Source organism: Hetaerina americana, unplaced genomic scaffold (genome assembly GCF_022747635.1).
Source record: "Hetaerina americana unplaced genomic scaffold, ioHetAmer1.1.p SCAF_6, whole genome shotgun sequence".
NCBI classification, from domain to species: Eukaryota; Metazoa; Arthropoda; class Insecta; order Odonata; family Calopterygidae; genus Hetaerina; species Hetaerina americana.
In genome coordinates this window covers 7,331,949-7,356,249 of record NW_027287205.1, presented here as the reverse complement: position 1 = coordinate 7,356,249, position 24,301 = coordinate 7,331,949, and the positions used below count along the sequence as shown (strand labels likewise).

Here is a 24,301-nt window from a genome sequence, read left to right as displayed (position 1 = left end):
GGAAAACGTCCACGACGAGCAGCTGTAGGGGCGGCCGAGTTTGCCGGAATCAACGGTGGATCCAATTTACGAGATGGTGCGCAATAACCGGAGAAATGCCCTTCATGAGATAAAGGAAGGCCTTAATGAAGAGAGTGGCTACTTCTCCGTGCAGAATATTGTTGGAGGTCCTCGGTTATGACAAGGTGTCTCACCAAAGGAGTGTGTTGTATCATGACAATGCTCGTCCAAATGCGTCACATCAAACGACCACCCTACTCAATGAATTCGGCTGGGATACCATCGACCACCCTCCTTACAGCCCGGACGTTGCCCCCAGCGACTACTACTTGTTTCCCGATCTCAAAAAACACCTTGGAGGACAGAAATTAAAGTCAGACGAGGAAGTGCAAGAAGCAGTTGGCTTCGTGACGCGGCGGGAGAAAGGTACGACGCCGGTATTAAAAAGCTGCATACAAGGATGCAAAAAGTGATCGAGCGTCAAGGCGACTATGTAGAAAAATAGCTAAATGTTCAGCCTTTCCTACGATGCACACAAAGTTGAGAATAAATTTGATTTTTCCTAAAAAAATAGGAGACTTTACTTTTCGAATCGCCCTCGTAATTACCGTGCGCATTTATACTTTATTAGCGGTTTGTCTCTTTTATTCCGAGTTGTGCTCAACGGTAGTCATGTCGTGTATGTGCTGAAAGTTGTATCTTTATAACTGGTGATTAATGCTGGCCCAGGGAACACACATCCTAATACTTAGAAAAGAATTGGGAATGCAGTATGTAAACTTTTCCTTCCCGGAATGTTCGCTTTAGAAGTCGGCGATTCGGTCCGCGCGGAATTCCTTCCCGACTGCTTCGTCTTTCGTCACAAGTGATAAGAGAAGTGAACTTCCTCTTATTGCAACGGGGGAGAGACCGTTGTTCTCTAGTGTCGAGTTGAGGTGCGTATGTTTTTTCGCGGGCTCGGATTGGCGCGGTGTCCCCTGCCTCGGGCGGGGAGCGAGCGAGTTTGTTGCTCTGTGGCCACCTGTCGCTTGTGCATCGCGGTGTGCAGCAACGGCTGTCGTTGCGCGAGATGCTCAGTTGAACCCTCAGAGGTGCGAGGCGAGTGGGGATGCGCGGTATCTCTCCCACCCCCCCCTTTTACTCTCCCCCTCTACCTCACCCCCCCACTCTCCCTCTCTACATTAATTGTCCTCTCCGCTGCTCCAAATATTCGCTTGTCACTCCTCACTCTTCCTGCGGCACGTGCGCTCAGAAGTTGGTCATATCAAACTGCTCCTTTTGACGACGACGCGTGGCTTGGGACAACGCCCATGCAAGCAAGATGTCTCGATTGGGGACGAGGGACGAAATCGACCAAGGCGGCTAATATCGCAGAGAGGCGAGCTCAGAGGTGCGTGTTGAAACCCTCGGGATCACTGTGATGCCACGTCCCCTCTTTTGAGCGATACATTCAGTAACGTATTAGATGATAACCATTTATTTTTTAATATTTCAATTTGAATGCTAGTAAACGTCATGCATGTATTTTTGGAAAAGGCGACGCCAATATCCTTGGTGGTAGTGTCTGCATACTGACTGGAGGACTCGGGGATCTGGGTGGTGCCTCTCGATGTCCTCGGCTTCATCAAAGCTGTGTTATTTGTCTGATATTAGATCTTCCTGTGAAACCTCGACCAGCAAAGGGAATCAACTTGGCTCAATTATTACCCTGTCGATGTATTCAAAATTTCGTCGGGCTTATTACAAGATAAGCTCTACCCTCAACTATCAAATCAACCCTCCGCTTTATTATTGTGATGGTATTCCTTTCAAAGTCTTGGGACCTTATCGATTGGGGGTACACGTTAGGTTCTCGCCCGTGATTGAATCACTACTTGTGGTTCGATCCGCGGATTTGTTGGACGGTCATTGCATACCTGTGATACTGGTAGGGGCAATTGTAATTTGGCTAATGTCTTTATGATTATATTTAATGGTAAAGAGGAATATCCTGGTGGTTTAACTCGGGTGCTGTTTGATAGCCATTCATCGTAAAACAGAAAGCCGGTATTTATGCCACTTAAAACACCGTTGTGTTCGTATATGACAACGTTTCAGTACCGTGACGTCATTGCTCCAAGCCAACCAACTCTCTTTCTTGGCGGCGAGCGGATCAACATGCTGCCTGCACATTCCATTCCACAAGACAGATAAGATTGAATAGGTGAGTGTCGGAGCGAGGGGTTTACTCATTGACAATTCGTAATGTCGGAGGTATTTTGCGATCTTGTTTCGGTTGTTTTGCACTGTACAGACTAAGTATTTGTTGTATTGCATTGTACGTACAGCCCCTAATTTCTCTCTCCCTAATTTCTACCTCCCTGGAAATTGACTTGACCTCTTCAGTGATGTTCATTAACATTGCGGTGCTCACGGGCGGATTTAAGGGTGGGAGGGTATGCACTCTTGGTTAATGTTTATGTCTTTATTAAAATTTCAAATAAATGTTACATGCCCGAAACTGATTTGGAATATCTGATGCCTCTCAAGCATAAAATTGTCTGCGTTGCGGTCTCTTTAGAGCGTTTAGTTTCAAATTTAACTTGATTATCAATTATCTTTGCCCATCCAAAGGAAAAAGTATAATTTTGTGGAAAAATGAAAATCCTTTCCCTAGCCCCCTTTAGAGGTTATCTATTTCCGCTACGGCAACTGTATTGTCTGTGATTTTTTACGTTTTCTGCAAATGGACCGCATTATCATCCAAAAATGTAATAGCTTGTTTTCCTTCCAATCCAAATACATCTTTCCGTAATCTACGAACCCGCTCCTCAATAGTAAACGATCTACTTTCATATTCTCTCCTCGACGAACAAGATTCCGAACATTTTAACCCATCGCTCCATATCACATCTTTAAACTCAGCAACCTATACTTGCAAATAGCGTGTCTCGATAATAATTAACCTTTCTAAATATCCATATAGTTTGTTTCTCCCCACTAAATGTTTGATCCGGTCTTACTTTCACGGGCGACGTCGGGAGAGGAAAGAAAGGGTGGGCCGGTCCTCCTCCTCTGGACTTTGTTTTGCCAAATTTTAAAGAATGAGTAATTTGTTCGTAGAAATATTTTCTGCGTCGGCGTGAACACATCTCCAGAGTCATCGTGCTAGGTGTATAATCTCATATATCCAATGAACTCGTTCTTAAATTCGTAACGAATTGCACGCTAATGAGCCTGTTGTTTTCTGGATTCCATTTCCGGAGTCCACGCTTTTAATTTGAAATTTTTTGATTGGAACATCTTACAGTTTGCGTCATTCGTTTCATTGACGATTCCGCAACGAGAAAAGAATTTTTTGGGTTATGTTTCTCTCTAAAAATTTAAAGTTGATAACTTGAACACTTATTTTTCGGATATCCTTGGGAAATATAATTGTAATAATAATAATAATAATAATATATGTTTATAAAGAAAATATTTAAATATTCCAATGTGTATCCCGTTGATCCGAGATTTTGCAAGTATAACCGAAAATGATTGATGTTCAAAATTTAATCAGAGGCTAAAAATGCAATCGAAATGGTTGTCAAATATCTCATATACATGAATTAGTAAATTATTTGAGTAATTACCCGGACTCCAGGAGCATGACGTAATCAAGGGTTATTCGGTTTTTTTACGAAAACTCATATGGGGTCGCGTGAACCTTTTATATAGTATGAACTTTTTATTGACGTGAAATTGAATTGGAAAATGAGTTATTCATTGACGGAAATAATAAAGCAGTTCAGGCGTTCCCCCATCGACTCTCTACTTCAGTAAAAATGAGGAAAGCTTATTAATTGCTGTGAAGTTATTACGCGTTTATTGCGAATATGACTCAATGATGTACCGGTTCATATCCGCTTCGACACTTATCATTACATTCCAATGATGATAAAAGATTTTTGTTTGTCGGAACATATTCAATTGATCACTTCCTGTTCGATAAGATTTTCTGAAAATAATCTGAGTGTCTTGGCCATATCATGGCTCATGACCATATCACCTTTGTTGTCCGTAGCCAATAAAAACGAAAATGCTGACTTTCTCGCACAAAAAAATGCTCCAATCGAGATACTCACGTCACAGAAAATTACACTTTGTCATTCATGATATTATTTTTAGAAAAATGCATAGAAAAAGTGACGAGGACTTGCGTCGTAGTGAATTACAAGTCGGGCATTCAACCTAAACTTTCTTGACCAATGAAGTTATTTTTTGTATCATCCACCACATGTACTATTGAACTTTATAGTTGTCTGAGAAAAGTTGAGACTTGGCCGTGGTCAACTGTTCGATTATCATCGTAATAGCCTTTGTCTCGTAAGTTTTAACAATGGCAAGAGTTTCGCTGGTTAAATTTTTTGTTATTGAGGAGTTATTAGTTGATTTTTTCCGTACTAAATAAAATAATAAAATTTCACTTTTCAGATAAAACTGTTGAAGTATTTACTTCACCCTTCATTGTTGCCATAAGTGGTCATCTGCTGGCCTGACGCTGCTCCCTTCTCGGTTCTCGTTTTTATGGAATTATATATTTTCGCTTTAACCAGTGTCACTATTTGTTTCGTGCATCTCACGCGACGTCTTCCTCTGCAGATCTCCGTTCACGTCCCCCTAGCCAATTTTAATTCGCGTCATAGTGTCTCTAAATCTGCCCGATAAGTCTAGCGCTTACTAGTGTACTTACCTCATTCCGAGCTTTGCCGCTTACGAATTCTTTCGGAAGAAAGTCGAGAATGATGACCGGAGACTTCATCAGGGATGCCTATTAATTATTTCCGCGTTGGGATTTTTTATCATGGCATACATGAAGAGGCGTCACATACTTTAACGAGGCCAATCGTAGGAGATTTTGGCCGCGGTAATTTTCAGCAGAAGAAATTTCATACAATGAGCAGGATTGTTTTTTTTTTCAAATAATAAATCGATTTCAGTTAGCGTCTGAAAACAGTCAGTTTCTGTAATGATTTTCTGGCGAAAGTGCCGTAACCAGAAAATAATTTCGGGGAAATATCAGTGGCGCTTTTTCGTCGACACTCGAGTTATTTTTCCCATCCAAAAGCTCACTTCATTGGTGCATGCTAACCAACCTATTTCGTGTCTCATACTATATATCCCCTCACTCAGGGAGAAAATGAAGCACGTAGTCTGATCAGCCCACCCCCGGCTAAGCTCCTGATAAGCGACGCCATTTTTATCTGTGAAATGTGTTACATTATTGTGAAGAGAGAGATATCGTAGGTGTTTGTCAGTGATGTGCTGGAAGGAGGTAGCATTCCCTGGAAATGGAGTTGGGGAAAAGGTGTGTCATGATTAATGCGCACCCCTCCATCCTTCCCCCCCCCACACCCAAATAATATCAATCTCCCCGTGCCCACGTCTATATTCGTTCGAGCAACTACGTGAATATGTTTTTTGCTGCTTGCCTGCCTCACCAAAGTATTGCCTCTTCCTTTAAACAGTTAACTTTACTGCCCGAGACCTTCATGTGGCTATTGTCTTAATTTTCTTACGGGCGATCTTCATTACTCAGTGCCTACGTTTCTGTGTGGCGCGACCTGCAATTCACCCGGATATTGCGGAAATAGAGGTCGCTCCCACCCAATTGAATAATTACTTTCATAGGTTAACGTTTATTCGCTATTTCCGAATTTATGCAGTTTTCTGTAGTAAACCTTCCATGCTTTGGTTTTGCAATCAGAGTTCGGTTGTATTGTGTGGTCAGCCATCATGGAAGTAATACTATGTGTATCAATGTCCAAAGGAGCTTCCTGTGTCCACGAATGTGTGCCTTGCGCCTTATGCCTCACCTTTCGTGTTTTCATGCATGCAAGTTCACATTTTTTGGAATGTATAATGTCATTTTATGTGCTTTAACGCTCGTCCGAGTCCGCGCGTATACATGATTCCGTGGCAGATTGGAAGCTGTTTTCTGATTGGCCAATGGTCACTCCTGCCTACCCCTCCGACTGTCGTCTTGTAATGGGCAAACCTCGATAGATGGGAAGCCCAGTGTTCACTAGCGTCCCCGCGCAGCACTTTCGAGACTCCGCTCACAATGGAATCTGTTGTCACATCTTGCGCCCACCTTATCTCAAACGCCACAAGCTTCGCCGATCTGCCGTGCAACACGCGCGCTCTCCTTCGCTCGTCACCCCTCGACTGCGGTGAGGGTCTGTTTTTTTTTCAGAAATTGATGCACGTGTCGCATTAATAGCAAACCATTAATTATTTTTCCGATTATTATATCCCCATATTTGTATTATTTTTAAGTATATTCTCTCACTTTTCAGTATAAGCGCCACCACTTGTTACACAATTGCCAACTTTTGAATACCTTCATCACCTCAGCCGTCAGCCCTACCTTCAATCGCTGCCTCACGCAATTTCAATTCGCCATCTCTTGGCTCTTCACTTACACGAATAGATTATAATCAAGTCCGAACTGTGGTCTGGATGTTTTCTCTAATTTTAAAGTTCATGATTATGGAGTTCATCAAGTGCGATAGGATGGTCATGCCTGTTGCCATTGGCACGTGCCTCGAGATCATTAGGGGTTGAGGGCTGGGCATCCAGGGCGTAATTCATCTGGCACATTCGTAGGCCGCAGGATTGATTGTTGCCGTTTTCATTTCCAACAAACACAACAGTGGAAAAATTCGCAGTATAAACGCGAGAGTTACCTAAAGCCTAGCCAGCATGTGAAAATTTGGGCAACTACTGTGCAACTTGTGTTTGCATCGATCTACCTCCCTATGAGCGAACGAGTACCTTTTGTCCTCGTGCGTAATTTTTACCATCTCCCGTTCATCTCCAATGATCGAACTATCAGTCTCGTCTCAAGCGCCATCGTCCACTAAGCGTCTAGACGATTGTGACCGTTGCCATTTCAACACGTGTCGTTACGCTCCGGCCGAAACCTGCTATAATAGCGTCACGTTGCTCCCATAATTCCCGCTACTTTTGGTACTAATATTCCTTGCCCGAGCGTCACGGTTGATAATCTATTCTCTGATAGAGGCATATAGTATTTTTATCACCAGTTCCGAGTAGACGATTTGATGAAAGACCATTTCTCTGAGTGAACAGATTTGCAGAATGGGATGGGAAATGACGCAGTGTAAATAAACTCAACCCCGTCCCGACACATATCTTTGCATAATATCAGTACTAATAAATCGAGTGAGGGAGAAACTCATCATGAATATTTGTTTGCGGAAGTAGACTCTTGTAAAATCGGAAGTGTTACGCGATATGCCACTCACCAAGTTTCACGAGATAAGCCACAATAATCAACCCGAATGTTGGTTTCGCCGGGAAGGCAGAGCGTTTCTGTTAATAAGCCCTGCAGAGCTCAAAATTCTTCCATCAGGGTAGTGAGGTCCGGTTCTCCGAGTTTTTACTCTTTTATTTATACATACCCTGCAAGCCACCGCTAGGGTGTGTGGCAAGGAGTAAGTACACAGCAGAATAATTTTACCCGAACATGACTACCGCGGTCGAACAATGTTATTATGATCCCCAATCGCTCGTGGAAAAAATTACATCTTAAATCTATCTGTTCTACACTTATTCTCTCTGATTTTATTAACATGATCTCTCTTGCCGGGGTGCGATGGGGGTAATAATACATTTTCAACATTACCGCTGAAGAGACTTCCTTCCAATTTATTCAAGAGCTTCAATCTGTAATTTAACCTTCGCTCCGTTAGTGATTCCCAACCTAGCTGCTCTAATGTTTTGGATACGCTTCTAATTCTATCATAACAACGTTTTACAAATCTAGCTCCTCTACGCTGCACGCGACCCAATTCGGCAATTAATCCAACTTCGCGAGGATCCCATATATTTGCAGCATATTCTAAATGAATGAGGCCTATTCAGCGAAAGTTAACATTTCTCTTATTCCTATTCATCACGTTTGCCCAGTACTCTTCTAATAAATCCTAATTTTGTGTTAGCTTGTCCACATATTCCCCGTATGTGTTTCACCCAGGAGAGATCGTGAGTGAGGGTAACGCCTAGGTATTTAATCGAGTCTATACAATCCATTTCGGTGGTCCCGATGCAAAAGGCGTTCTGGTGGGAATTTCTCTTTTTCCAGAAAATTATGTCTACTCCCTTTTTTATCCTAATTCTAATTGCCAAGTGTCGCACCAGCGTTGTTTAGCATTAAGGCCATCTGACCTCATGAGTCCTCAGGATCACGGATATCACGGTAAATCACTGCATAATCGGGAAACAAACGTATCTTACTAGTGACTATGTCGTTAATGTAAAGTAGGAATAAAAGAGGTCCGATAACTCTTCCCTGGGGTGACTGAAGTAACTTTACTGCATTTGAGTAAACTCAATCTATCACTACTCTTTGAACCCGAACATTCAAAAAGTCTGTAATCCAACCCCGGATATATTTATCTATTTCTTAACCTTCTAGCTTTGCGAGTAGTTTACTATGAGGTACTTAATTCGGGTAGTAGGCGTAGACGGGGAGCGGGGGCTTTCGGAGCTGACTCGAACCGGGGATCTCCCGATCCATGGCCATACCGCATTTTATTAGACAATCTTCGAGCAAATATATAAATGCAAAAATATTGCAAATAAAGAAAAATTTCGAATTCACCTCGATATACATTCGTTCCAGGATTCTTTCGGAAAGGAAACATTCGTTCAGAAAATGGAGTGTTTTGAATAATCAGGGGGTATCAACATATGGGCCCTTGGCCTTGTCTGATAAGGTTTTGCGGACCATGTTATGAGGAACTTTATGTCCGTGATGGACGGTGGATATACGTTGTTAGATGTGGTTTTATGTATTTGTATCAATTGAACTATTCTCCATGAATTCCACATTGCGATTCATTGACCTTCCATAATCGTATTTGTGATGTAACCCTTTATTTATAAGTAAGTTTCGCATATCTTATTTCTTTATATAATTAGCGTATAGATATTAATATCAGGAACTCAATTTGATTTTTCAATATAATAATTTTTCTAAAGTTTGCTAGATCCAAAACGATTAGTTCAAGTGGGCATGCACTCAGCCTGCGTGGATCGCGGGTTAGATTTAAGGTTACCATGGATTTTGTATGAAAATACCTTTTATTAAATTGTTTCAAATGTTTATGACCTTCCTATTCGGTGGGCACTAAGGTCAATTATTATTATTAGTATTATTTGCTTCCTCTTTTTGGCCGAGTTCCTTGGGTTCCCGTACTTTTGCTTCAGTTTAATCAGGCAGTACGTCTTTCCTACACGTTTCATACCTTACATGCTTATCGCTCAATTAATTGGATTTTGTTGTCGACATAGGATGTCTATATTTAAAATTGTACGCTTTTGGGTTGATTAAACTTGGGCACGCTCAGGGGACTCTGCCCATGGTAGTGGCATACTTGTTTCCAAGTGGATGAGATGTGGGAACAAGTTCTTAGCATATTCTATAGCCCAGCACATTCCAAATCACGAGATGAAATCTCGCGGCTATGTAATGTTTTTCCTTAAGGCCCCACGTTTGGAAGTTATTTTTCATTTCATGAAATAATCCCTCGTCCCCATACAAGAATGCCCTTTGCCGTTACTTTTAAAAATCTACTGAGAATTACTGATAATTTTCGATTATTTGGTAAAACGTCGTACGTATTGTGTATTTCAATGGCATTCAAATTTCAGACCATGAAATAACATTCCTTCCTCATCTAACTCGAATCCTTCCGCCGTTCAGAGTTCGTGCAGTCTGGCTGGACACTTGTCGTGGTCATTTCCCGCTTGGCACCAGGAAGTGCCCCGAGCCAGTTTGAGCTGAATTGTCACAAAGATATGGTACACTTTTATCATCCCTATTTCCTTCCTTGGAGTCTTTGGCAGTGCCGAGTTTTCGTAGGGGCCTCGTCACTGTCACCCACTTAAATATTCGGCCTAACTTTACCATGATGTTCATTTTTCTCCCCAATACGATCGGTTTTTTGCACGTTTTCGCGTGAAAATCGACGAATCCGTCGTTGATAGAAATTCCTTTCGTCGGGAGCGATGATCGCGAATGGAAAACTGAAGCGTCGCCCCCCCCCCTTCCTCCTCAACGCGGCGGGGACGCCCGCGTTTCGGGGAATGGACGTGTGACGTGTGCCCGCGACTGTCAACGCGGTTGGCGGTTTTTTCTTCATTATCTGTTCTTGCACACGGGAGTGTGTGTGTGTGTGGGAGAGGACGTGGCTCTAAAGGTGCAAAAGGGAGAAGAGTGAGTGAGAGGGAGGAGGCTTTGGTGGAAGAAATTCAAACAACGCCATATGCTGGCTTACAGGAAGAACGAGCTTTTTCCTGGGTGTTGTTGAATCGTTTGCGTGGAGGGGATGCGTCGGTGAGATAGGGAGGACTTTTTGAGCATACATAAGCGCCTCTGGTGAGTGTACCCACATCCACGATAAGGCGAGGGGATGTGAGTGGGAGTGGGAACCAAGAGTAGGGTGGAGCTGAACAAATAAAGCATAAACCACCCCTTCCGCCCCCCCTACCCTTCCGCCGCCAACCATATCTCTCTTTCTCTCTCTCTCTCTTCTCTTTGCCTTTGCTGTCCGAGACGCCTTGCTCTCATGAATCCACACCTTGGTTCGTCTCCTTTCCCGGTATCACAATCTGCCGGCACCCCTTCCCGTTCCCTCCGCGCGATTATCTTTCCCGCGCGCCCCGGTATCTCTCTCTCTCTCTCGCCCAGCGTCCACTCGCTGCGCGGCGACGCCTCCCTCGGACGACCCGCCGGCGGTTCCGCGTGGGCCTCGACGGCCCCTGCTCCGTGGAGATAAAGAGGTGGGTGTGGGAGGGGGTGTATGTGTGTGGGGAGGCGGAGATGTGGAGTGTAGACCGACCGGGGTAGAGTGGAGGAGGGGGGGGGGGTCAGTCGGACGGCTCGGAGGGACTCGTTTCAATGCCTTCAGAGCACCTGCGCGGGAGACGGCGAGCTGCTCCCAGACGCGAGTCATCGCCTCACCATACGGGCTTGTGGTTCACGCATTTCCAAATGTGCGGGCGGGATACCGTGGCCAATGCCGAGGGCGGATTTCCACCGCGTGTCTAGCTGGCGGAAAAGGGGCTCTTTATAGTTTTCTCCGCGGGGTTGCGCGCTTCCAATCCAAAGCGCAGGCTCTCGAACCTTGAGCGCCAGCGTGGAGTGAGTTAAGTGCCGTGCATGGCGACGGCGTGCCAGATAGAGCAGGCGTCCATTTCAGCATATTATTTCCGTTACAGGGTATTTCGACGATGAGGTGAGAATCACCTTCACATTTTCAGTACGTGCGGGAGCTTATCATTCATATTTCAGGGTGTGGCCGTAATCAGTCATACCAATATTAATTTTCACCGCTTTCTAATTGACACGCTGTAGTTGATTCTCGTTATGTAACTCGTTGTTGACAGATCAGACACACTGCGTTCAGTGATGACTTAATAGTGAATTTAGAAACCAGAAATGATCATTTTTCCAAGTGTGGGTCTCGTTGTGGGACTGTAATCAGCACCACAAAGGTTAATACTTTTGATTTTCTTTTCAGCTGCTGTATCATGTTGGGAGCACCCCAAATCTTGGTGGAAACTTCACTTTTGGAGATGTGGGAAACGGTGAGTGATCTTCCTCAAAATTGTTCGCTACAATTGCTTTCAAGCAATGCCATAATGGAAAATACATGTTTTTGTAAAGGAATTGACATGAAAACCTCTCACTATTGCGTGGATTTGTCAACATTTCAGTCAAGAGGGAGGTGGCTTTTGATTTCTCATCAATGGAAGCGGAGAAGGATGACCTGGTTGATTATTTGAGAGCTGAAATCAGAGCATTGAAGCTTGAAAAAGAAAAGGTAATATTGTTCACACACAATCATTGTGAATTTAATTTAAATTCGTTGATCAGTTTCTTCATCATGGATGTTTATAATTGGTTATCAGTTCTAATTTTTAGTAGTTCATAGGACTTATCATTAGCCTTACAAAAATGAAAAAAATTGAAATCTTGTTTAATCTTTTCAATTTAGGTCGAGAAAAAAATGGAGGTTTTCCAGAAAAAGTGTTCTTGCTCGGAAATAAATCCAGAGACCACTGATAAGGCTTCAGCCAAAGATGGCTTGTCATCTTATGGAGTGAATAATTCAGAGGGTCTTTATTCAAAAATTCAAAAATCAGGTAAGAAAGTAAAATAGGTCATTGCTACTTCCTCACGTGACACTTGTAGATTTTGAATAATTTTTGAATTATTGGAAAAGATTTTAGAGTTAACATTTTATTCACTTGATATTATTTAAACCTTCAGTATGCAGTTCATAACAAAGTGATTAATTGATTTTAGCAAATGAGTTAGGTTTGGTGGGTGTATGATTTCCTGATTGTTATATGGATTAGCGGTACACATGCTGTTTCTTGAGTTAATTTTGTTTAGGAAAATTGATTGCAAGTATGATATAATCATATCTATTATGCAATGAGACACTTAAAATATATTCAGAGAAGTATGTTCCAAAAGTAGAAGTCTTTGCATTAGTACAATAATAAAATATTTCCTGTCATTAAAACTAGTGTAGTCCCCAATATTGATTGTTAAAAATTTATGATAAATCAATACTAGCTGCATCTCAGTTTATCCTTGTATCTATCTTGTAAAATACCCAAAGTAATGGCTATGCAAACTAGAAAGTTTTAGGGATTAGCTCATAAGTGATCATAAAATCACCATTGGTAATAATTATTCTACATAGTTAGTTTAAGGAAGTTTAGGAATTGTATTAAATTTAAATTAGCACTCATTATAACAAGATTCCAATGTCCTTTATCATGATACCAAAACTAAGTAGGTATTTCTAGACTGGCATACACTGTAGTGAGTTGATGATCAAAGGCTATAGATTCAAGACATTGGGTACATTTCAAAATTAACTTTTCATCCTTATTCATCTTGTTGCCAGCCTCTTATTTTATCTGATAAAGTAAAAGTACCCACAAAGGTGGATGGCATTCTTTTTTCCTGAGAATTGCCAAAATCATCATGTTCCAACAGCTATACTACCTTATGTGAACATTATCCTGACAAGATTTTCATTGTAGAGGAGATTTTGAAAGTGCTGTATCATATCTTTCGTGTAAATTACTTGGATGATATTTTTTTAATATCCTCTTTGACCCTCCCCATGGATTACAATCTTGATGTGTTGGAACGGCTTGTGCATTCCAGTGACCCATAGGTTTGTGCTTGTGGGAGCAAAGATAATAGCTGTGCATCTGTTCCTAAGTGAGGCTGCTGCAAAGGCCTTTGACCCCAGTAGGTTGGCTATTTGAGTGATGGTGTTGCATTAAAAACATTATTGAGGAAGAAAACGGAAACCAATTTAATTGAATATCCCATGCTACTATGATGGAAAGTTTTGGGTATGAGTTCTGGCAACTATGGGATTTAGACGAATCAGCCATGTATTGTGTCCAGCAGTGGGAGAGGCAAGGCTTCCACTTGAACCAGTTATAATAGGGACTAATGTTAGGACTATGTGGAGGACATAGAAATCAGAAAATACAAAATGGGAAATGGAGAGATGAAATATAGATATTTTGGGGCTGTGCTAGGTGATATGGAAGGATGGTGGGGATTACTGGAGTCACAGGTACAGATTGTTGTATAGTGGTGGGGAAGAGAGTCAGAGAAGAGTGGCAATAACATTTGAAAAATGAAGTAAACATGGAGCAAGAAATTGATATAATATTGTTAGTGGAAGTAAAAACTGAGCCAACGATCTCAGTCATTGTTCAGGTCTACATGCCACCAAGCAATCATTGATAGGAAGAAGTTGACCGGGTATACCATCATTCAGGGGTGATAATAAAACCCATCAACCTTGGATCTATAACCTTCTGTCTCAGAGGGCATAATTGTGGGAGTTCCAGGAAGGAAATATTTGATAGTGATGGGGGATTGGAATGGAATGGTTGGCAAAGGAGGAGACAGTAGTGAGGTAGGAGACTATGGTTTAGCAACAAGTAATGAATGTGGAAAATAATAAAGTTCTGCTGGAGATTGGGGTTAACCATGATGAACTCTTGGTTTGGACACCATCACAGGCATAATTTTACTCGTAAAATGTCTCCGGATCCAGAAAGAAATCAGTTAACCTATGTAATGCTTAGGCACAGATTAAGGAACAGCATGGTCAATTCGTAGCATCCCAGGAGTGGATGCAGATTCAGATCATAGTTTATTAATAATGAAGTGTAGCATTCAATTTATCACACATTACTTGACATCCCTGTGGGTTCAATATGCCAGTCTCACCGTCATATTCCCCCTTCCCTCTCCCTGATGGGTTTAACCTTTGGAGCCACTCAGGACTAGAGAAACGTAAATATGGGTGGAGTTACTTGAAAAAAAAGGGATGAGGTGGAAAACCTGGGTCAAAATTCCAGGTTCTTATTATCTCAATAGAATTGGGACAAGTCAGCTTGAAGATTTATATATGCATTTGACATTTTTCAAGCCGTTTGAAATGGCAATTCTTTTCCTCCTCTTGCCTCACTAACCCAACACTCTACCTTCTGTAAGTTTTCAAAAGCTCTCTCCACAGTTTTCTATGCAAACATAATGGTTCTCACCTAATGTAGCCAAAGACCATCAGACATGCACAGCTTGTCTGCAGAGTAGTGTAGCTTGAATTTAAGTGGTGCCAACAAAATCAGTAGAATACACCTGCAAACTAGTGAACATTTTTACCTGCCATGGTTCAAGAAGGTATATTTTTCACATGGACTTGTAAAAGGCATTAGTGGGTAATCATTGCTTTGATCTGTGACTGATCACATCACAGATTTAGCTCGTGTAACAGAAGTGGAACAATTGTGAAGTATAAGAGAAGTTTAGTTCTTTGAACTACCGTGCAACAATATCTATCTTACCTATACACTAATAGCTGTTTTTGCATTCAAATTACTCTCTTCTTGAAATAGTGCACTTTGTGATATATTGGCATTGCAGGAAACATTTGTGCAACTTAATTTTTTTGGTACTTGTCATTTTAGTTGCCTCATTCTGAATGTCAGCAAACTTTGCAATAAGATTCCATTTTTTTTATTTGTGGGAATTGCCAGAAATTGCTTGAAGGGGGCGGGGGGTAAGTCAGGTGAGGAGAGTTAATTGATTTCTTGCATGAGAATTTGCGAACACATCAGATACTGGGGAAATTGAATAGCGGAGACTCAATTTCCCATTGTGTGGGTTAAATTTCTTGTCAACAATTTCTGAAGTATTGACGCCTCCTAATAAACAAATGAAAATTAGTCTTTGTACAAGTTATTTGTAATGAGCTAATAAGTACCTTTTTATGATAAAAGAAAAATACGAGCAAGGTTTTGAAGTGGAGTATGACAAGGGTGATTTTTTTTTGGCCAAGGGGAAATCTTTTTTTCTCGTCAGGTTCTGGCATTTTCTTTTCAGTTTGCATTGAAAACAAGATGCTTCATCACTGGTAATGAATCCAGAGCACCATATTGTAACTTTAAAACCAACATTTTTTTAGTTTTTTATCAAACTTAATGGTCTAAATTTAAATTATATGCCTTCATTACATTTTTCTCACCCCCAAACCCAGTCTGAGAATCTGTCTTAACTTTTTTCCCGTTTATGTTAAATTCTTATCTCTTTCCCAATGCATCCTAGATTTGCACTGAGTCCACATTTGAGTCATTCTTTTGCATTTTTGGCACCTAACTTCCTGTGTCATTTTGCACATTCTTACCACCGCTTGAACCAAATGTGTTAACTGAAAAAAAATTGATTTTTCCTAAGCATGTTCACCAAAGGTCTTTGTCAATAAGGAAATTTGTCACTGGCACCTTGACGTAAATTGTAATGAAACACATTAGCCCGCAGCTGCATATTCCAGTCACTCATTTTCCATAAACAGTGTATTGTTAATGCATTCAAATTCCGCAGCCACTTAGCAGTGAATAACAAATCTGGTCTCTATCTGATGGAATCACAGCTTGAGATCATGTTTTAGTAGTAGTGTTTTTGGGGAGGTGACCAACAGCTAAGGTCATTTTTGCCATTAGGGATGGATGGAAAAGAAGCATTGTCTCTTTGGAAGAAGATGTTAATCTTAATTCAGTACACCCTTAATCATTTCTCTTCTTCTGGCAAATGTCTCTTTTGCCAATGTAATTCCACTCCTAATTTCCCGGTAACAACTCCAATTCCGGGCCCTCTCGGTAGGAAGCCTGTACGTCAGCCACGGCAACATCACGATCCCCTTGGGATCCTGTCTGAACATGATCAGGTAGAGTTGCTTGGCCAACTTATTTCCTCGGATGAGTTGTGGCCATTCTGGGAGTACATTGTCGTGTCGTGTGCTTGTATACTAATGGTTACCTATGCATATTCAGCTTATATTATTTCTGTTATCTGTAAAGGACTCCAGTTATTCTTCGTTGTGTCCCTTGGGAGTACAGGTTTAGTATCCATCTTCTGTGCTGTGCAATTTCATATTCTTGAATAATTTGATCTTAACCTTAAATTTGTATAAATACAAGAACCAAAAAGACCAGGTGTTAGAACTGCAATGTTATCAGTAAAATATGAATAGCCTACTGTTTTTCTATATTATTTTTATAGGTAGCTGTGTTTAAATTTTTAATTAGTAAATTAAACTTTTTGAATTTATTTGAATAGTATTAGAGATTTTGTCACATTGAATTTCATGACTTCTCAACCATCAACCTCAAGTGGAATCAGTATCTTTAACAGTTTGGGGTCAAATCTGGATCACAGTTGTATAGACTCTTGTTTGAAGGACAGATTGCTTTCTTTGATTGAAGGTGTGGTTCTTGCAAATCACAGGAAGCAACACTGTTAAAATGAATTAATCCCTTTATTTAATGAGATTACTTAAATTGGATCTGTCCAGTTAAAGCATATGAGAATTTTTATTCAATGCAATTTTATGATGCAGACGGTTGGACGGAAAATTATTATATTTGTAATTTCTTTTACAGAAAATAGTATTGAGGAACTTAAGGCAGACTTATCATTACCATTCCAAGAAAACAAGATACCAAGCGGTGAACTAGAGGTGAGAGAGAGTTCTTTTTGCTTGTTGAGGATTTTGTCTCTTTTGTTTAATATCTGACAAAAGGAGAGGCATGAGAATTTGGCATTATCCTTAGACTGGCATTTGTGCTCCAGCATTTTCCAGGCTCACTCTACTATTGTTTCAGTTCTAGAGGCATAATGAGCATGGGCTTTGCTTCATTAAATTCATCAGCCATTGTTTATAATTATTAGTACGTATCATCCTATCTGATTTTGGAAATTGTTTTTGAACTTAAATAAGTTGTTTTAACATTAAAAACATGTTATTGTCTCAGTTTATTGGTTTTAGACGTTATACTTGGGAGCAGAATTGTTAATGATTTTAGTTCATAAAATTTCTCTTTTATATGACATAAATGTCTGTCAGTAAGAGAATGAGACAGCATATATACAATGGAACCTCATACAATGAGCATAATTTATAAATTTAAATTATATATATTATTTATATTTTATAATTTATTTATTTGGCATAAACAATTGCAAATGCCAATTTGATTCAAAAAAACAAAACCGAAACAAAAGTATTGGTTTATTATTATGATACATTCCATATTCTTTTTTACGAGGATTGTGGTTCATGTTCATCTTTTCTTCTATCATGGAATGAACCAACCATAAATGCAAATTTGATTTGAAAAAAAAAACAACAAATAATCAAAATAATTAGTTTATTAGTTATGATACATTCCATATTCTTTTTTACAATAAAGCTGTGTGGAGACATTTGTTTTTGCCAACATGTAGAAATTTTGTGAAAATGCTACTCAACATTATCATTACATAAATTTCTATTGCACATAGTCTCTGCCTTATTTGGGCAATGCCTCGTAAGCATGGTACGATGGGACAGTTTTCCATGAACTCCTCATCACATTTAGCCTTCTTTCTTCTGGACTTAACACTCCATTGAAGTCTCGTACAGTTTCTGAATGGTAAACCAGCAGGAGTTTAATTTTCAAGCTGCATTGGCATAAAATAGCAGTGTGAGACAGTCTTTCATTGGCTTTTGGCCGGGCAATGCATTCTCCTCCACTGTTGTGTATGTTCTTCTTCCATCTCCTTAATATTGTCCTTTTCCTTGGAGAAAATGCAAATCATTTATGTGTGTATTAGATCAGCCACGCTCACACCTTGTTCCCGATTTTCAATGATTTTACTTTTCATTTCTACTGTTATTTTTATTCTCTCGTGGGTTTCTTCTCTTGGATTTTTCTTCAAGGATATTTTTAAAACTATGCAGAAAATATTGATTAACTGATTTATGAACTTATGCCTGAGCACAAGTTTGGAAAAATGTGTGATCACTCGTGACATTAAGATGCTAGCGGAACAAGTGCTAAACATAAACTGAAGGAGCAGGAATGCTATCATTACAAGAATTCCCCTCTCCCCCGTCACTCATTGAGTGAGTCACTTTCGGGCGTAATATTTTTACTCATTATATGAATTACTCGCTATGCAAGGTGCTTAGTGAGCTAGGTTCCACTTTATTCACATACTGTCGGATTATGATTTTTTTCTGATTATAATATTCTAAAATGATTTCGAATTCATCTCTAAATGAACCTTATCTGTATTAAGTTATTAAATGTTTAAAGGAATAGGCCTCATAAACAAATTTGAACAATTCATGACTCAACATCAGATCATGCAATCCCATTGTTTGTCATTGGGGCATCTTTTTGAGATAAAATATAAATTTAATTTAATTATTTTCAGAGTTTTGATGGTGATCCCAATCTAATAAATTTTCACATGGATAAGCAGCCTCCCGTTCATTTCAACAATATGAAGAACCTTGACGATACAGGTCAGTGTGGTATTAATTATTAATTACTTGAACTCTAATTGACAACTTCCACTTTGCAAAGTAAATTGATTAACGGTGTGGTTGAAGTTATATATATATACAATTTAAAAGAGGCATTTAGAGATTAACAAAATCAATCCATTGCTTCATCTTCAGTTAAAAAATTTATTTCAACCTTGTTTTTTTTCTATTGATGAGTTATAAAATATTTTCTTGATACATATTATATAGACCGCTACAGTTATCAACCCCAAGGTCGGTTAGATAAGTGAGAGTTGAACCTACTTAGTGTTAAGCCCGACGGTGTGTGAAATTCACAAATTAGGGTAAAGGGAGCAGCCCCTTTCCCAGTGCCGCCTATGGTTTCTGAAGAAGATGTGGAACCCCAAAAATCCATATGTGTCGGGTGATTCCGAGGGTGCCCAGAGACGTTCCCAGGAATTGAATCTGGGTCTCTGGTCAGTAGTCGAAGGCTCTACCTGCTTGAATAGCACATCCCCTTGGACAGAGGGTTTGAAAATATAATAGAAATAATCCAGGGGTAGAGCTTTGGACTAATGACTGGAGTGCCTGGGTTCAATTCCCTGTCATGGCACTCTGGACACCCTTGGCTCCACCCAAGCTAGGTGATATTTCAGATACCAGATCTTCCAGGGAAACCTTGGCCGGCACAGGGATAGGAACTGGCCCCCTTACCCTAATGTATGAATTTCACACGCCATTGACTTTGTACTAGGTGAGCTCTACCCTCTCCTACCAACCCACCTGCAAGTTGATAAGCGTGGTTATATGATATAAAAATGAAAGTAAATCTCAATTTGTCATTGTTCTTGGTGTGTGTGTTAAATATTCCACCTGTAATCTTATTTTGATCTCAGAAAAGAAATTGGATTATCATTTGAGCTGATTCAGTAAATAATATTAATTCCTTGTAAACTAGTATGTGATGTAAAATATGGGGCAAAATAAGGAGGATAGTAAAAAATGGTTAATATTTTTCTGTATAATTAACTTTTCTATGAGGTGACTTATTAGGGTGGTCTGAAAAGTTTCCCACCTCAGAAAATTTCAGTAATAATGTCTTGTATCTTTGTTAGGTCGGAAACTTTTCAGACCACCCTTGTATTTTATCTCTAATTATCAGGTAGTCATATTTTTTTTCAATATTTGGTTAGGTATTAAAATGAAATTATGATACCATTCTAATTAATTTATGAAGCTTAGGCTTCTGATAGTATTTTTTGAGCAGCATTTTGTAGACGCTGATAAATATGAGTGGCTATGAATTTTCATATTAGTTGAATTACCATTGCTTAATTGGAAAGTTTAGGGTAATATATTTCTTTTTAATATTCTTTTTTTATTTTGTGGAACCTCAATGTAACTCAGAGAAGAGAATGAGTGCTGATGAAGACATAACATGTGTTCGGAATGTTCCAGGAATTGAGCCAGATGGTCATAAATTAATGGTATGCCACAATTTTATGTTGTTTGTACTTGGAATTAATCTCATCTTGTGGATGTTATTGCCTTAATTCAATAAAAAAACGTCTGAATGTTGTCCTTAAAATTTATCATACCAATTCATGTTATGAAATAAGTATTTTCTGCCATGGCCATGGTGAAATTGTAATTCTAATTTGTGGATCTTAGGATGCCAGGGGTGAATGTGATGGAAGTGAAGAGATTCCCAAGGATGTAGTCAAATTGATGGACCAGATCAGCAAATTGACAGCATCATTATCTGATGCTCAGCTCAATGTGAATCAGCACCAGGAAAATGAGGTATGAAAATATTGGAATTATCACCAATTAATCTTCATGGTATTCTGATATAATTAATATAAGGTACCCTTTATATCAATATATCACATGGTTTGAAAACTGGGAAAACTCAATAATTTTGAAATTCACCATGCTTTTAATTATCTCTTGGAGTTTCAAGTCAATTTCCCCCAGTTTTTGCTACAACTTGGAATGGCACTCATATGAGTCCTAATGAAAAATGACAAACTTGGTCAGTTTTGTGAAATTTTGTTGGGGCATCATACTATTGTTCTTTGGCTGTGAGATATCTTTGCTCCTAGAAATGGACTCCAAACTGGTATGGCATAAACCGTGAATCCGTGCTTTCATTTTTCTACTTAAGAATCCGCCCAATGAATCTGTAAAAGTAGCAATGACGGTTTGTGTTAGAAAAAACAACTTTTGGGTATCACATTGTCACCTCTGGATAACCAAACCACTGTTCAATCAAAGTTAACCATTTTATTTAGCCCTTAGTATGCATTTAATTTTTAATTATGTGCATTATAGAGGATAAAGAAAGAATCAAAGACTTTGCATTTCCACAGGATAGAATTTATTATTGTCGACTAGTTTCACCACACTGTAGCATCATCTGAACCTGACCAATACTCTTGGATTCTTTCTTTGGGCTATATAAATGGATTTCCACAAAGTAATAACCGTCCTTCAAAAATGTGTATTACAGTAATCATACAAGTTTGATAAATGATTTATTAATACGTACCTCAATCAATCTGTAACATTTCTGAGGTTTATGGCATTCAAAACTATTGCACGTCAAATTCCAAGAAATTGCAGGAGATGGAGAGAGACAGTTACTTTTAAGGGAGTCATCCGCTAATATGCATTGATATTACATGTCACTTGCTAAGTCTTTTTACTCTTGTACCATGTTAATAGGATGTTTTCAAGTAGCCATTATCACAAAACAAAATGTTCATTAAATGAATGATAGGGTTATTTTCAGTAGTTTAATGGATTGGCATTAAGGGAATTGCCATCCAGCAAGGTGATCATAAACTCATAACTTGATCACCAAAACTTTTACTATAAATGGCAATAGTGTTTACCACCCTGTAGCTATTATAATGAGTGTTATTTTGCAAATTATCGTCATGTAAGATAACTGATCATAGTTATGTACGTAGTTGTTTAACCATCTTAGTGCTGCAGACCAATAAACTGGATTTTGCTCTTAGGTCTAAATGTGCCCCTTGTCGATATAGAGGTGCCCTTGTGTAGATTGAAATCGAAATCATTATAACTAATGATAAATTTAATGTTTGGTTTATAACTTTGGTATTATGTGAAAAATAATGTTTTATGCTTGATTAGGTTTTTTAATCTATCTTCAATCGTTTTCTTAAAGGTGACAACTTTATTTTCTTTACAAACTTTTTTTGCATTGCTAGGCCTAAGCGAATAAGATGGAAAAATACTCAAGAATCATTTACCATTGCAAGTCCACCATTTTGATCAACAATTATTTCTTTATTGAAAGCTTTGTGAATGTTACCATTTTTTAAGAAAGAGAAGTTCTTGCAAGGTGTCGTGGTCCACAAATATCTCTTTGTAGCCATTTTGTTCCCTCTTATAGTCCTTCCAATAAGGCCCAGGGTCAAGCAAGCTTACCGAATTAAAGACCCTTGAAGTGCATTATCTGCAGTTGATATGTTATGGGGTTTTTGCTTCTGCCATGAGGTCAAGAATGTTTGTTTTGGAATGTTAACAAATGTTAGCCCAAATGTTGCCACTGCATACTCATATGCTTATACTATGTAAGGAGCAAAAGGTTTGCCAATGGTGTATGATTAAAGGGTTAGTATTTAATGTCTCTGGTGATATTCAGTGAGATACATGTTCTGGTTTAGTAGTAATTGTGGAGTACTGCTTGAAAGTGCAGAAATGTTTAAACAGGGTTGAAAGATCAATTTATGCATTAAACAATTGAGTGGTTAACAACTCTGAATTTAACATAACCCAATTTTTACATCCATTTTTTGCATAATTTGATTGTCCTTAGTATTCTTTATTACTTAGTATGTGAAATATAATTATTAAATCTCAAAAAGTTGACTCAATCGTATTTCTGATAGTTCCATTTTAAAGTAAATTTCTATTTCAAGAAATTCTTGTTCCTACCAATTTTTTTCAACGAATAAAGATGCAGGAAAGGCGCCTGGTGAGAACACATAGTGTGAGAACTACAATTTGAATTCTTACTATGTTTGATTGATAATATTTCTTCTCTCTCAGCGATTTTTGTGCTAAAATTTTCTGATGCCTGGTTTACTAATTATCCATTTATCTCTCCAGAAAAAATATCTCCAAGAAATTGAAAGATTGAAAGGTGAAGAGCTAATGGCTAAAGACAGCTTGAACAATCTTACACTCCAACTTGATACTGCTCAAGATTATAATTATCAGTTGGAGCAAAAATTGGAAGAACTTGATAAGCAGAACACAGCAACCATTGGTAACTTTTAAATTTGAAATATTATATTGATACTTATTAATCTAGAATCTTTTTAATGAGAGGAACTCTGTCATAGTTGATTTTCATAGATTTGGGAAGGTAGAATGATAATTAAACTTAATTTAGGTGATGAGTAATTGTAAATGAATTATTATTTTAGGAAAAGAAACTATTTTGCCATACCCATCTTTGTATTATTTACTGGCCTCTTATTGGTGGCATTGAATCAATTATGTTTGAACTTGAATTTGGATAAACTTTCATAGATTAGTCTTGTAATTGTATGATAGATTTTATGAAGCAAAAAAATGTGTTGATATTTACTTTATGTCTCACAATTGGCACAATTTTCTTATCTATGCAATCATGGGTGATTGATGCTTTTATGCAGAGTTTCCTGAGGTATTCCTATACTACTAGGTTTTGCTACTCTAGTGACTCATGAAAATAAATGTTAAAGTTAATCAACTAGACCAGATTCTTCAAAGAGTAAACACAGGATTTATAAATCACCAATGAAAAATTTGAATGATATTTATTTAGGCAAATAGGTCACATTGCGTTCCTATTTTGTACCTGGAACCTGATGCCAAAAAGAATTTCCACATCTGACTTGCTTTAAGGAAATATAATGGGCTACTTTGCATGCTTCTGCTTAAATTTGTCTACAAAAAGGAGAGATAAAATTCAATTCAAATCAAAAAGCCATAATAAGAGGATGATGTATGACATTGAATGAGTGGAAATTATTAATGAACACGTGCATTTGATTCAATTTTCCTTGAATGTTTCTTCAAGAAAGTAAAAGGAAGAACTTTGGGTACTTATGCAACATTGTTTTAAATTTAGTGACTAGTTAAACCCTCACTGAAGTGAAAAGAAACAATGTATCTTACCACCAAATTTTTTATACAGTACGACTAGTATCAATACATCAGCGTCATCCTAAGGTGGTACTCCTCTGGCAATTAGGGTGGCGAGATGCATTGGTTTTTTTACTTCAGTGGCAATTGATTTCCACATAGTCAAGCCTGGAAACATCAAATATATTATTTTAACCCTTAAA

General features: G+C 38.9%; 1 protein-coding gene across 1 annotated transcript in view; it reads left to right on the top strand.

Moving 5' to 3' along the window:
* Positions 1-24,301, top strand: part of LOC139694993 (thyroid receptor-interacting protein 11-like) — a 70,263-nt gene that overhangs the window by 18,910 nt on the left and 27,052 nt on the right. Inside the window, exons 4-11 of the mRNA XM_071593559.1 lie at positions 11,574-11,640; positions 11,770-11,876; positions 12,051-12,198; positions 17,041-17,117; positions 18,860-18,950; positions 20,340-20,419; positions 20,604-20,735; positions 23,076-23,235. Of these exons, the coding sequence (XP_071449660.1) occupies positions 11,574-11,640; positions 11,770-11,876; positions 12,051-12,198; positions 17,041-17,117; positions 18,860-18,950; positions 20,340-20,419; positions 20,604-20,735; positions 23,076-23,235 (862 nt within the window). The remainder of the gene's footprint in view (positions 1-11,573; positions 11,641-11,769; positions 11,877-12,050; positions 12,199-17,040; positions 17,118-18,859; positions 18,951-20,339; positions 20,420-20,603; positions 20,736-23,075; positions 23,236-24,301) is intronic.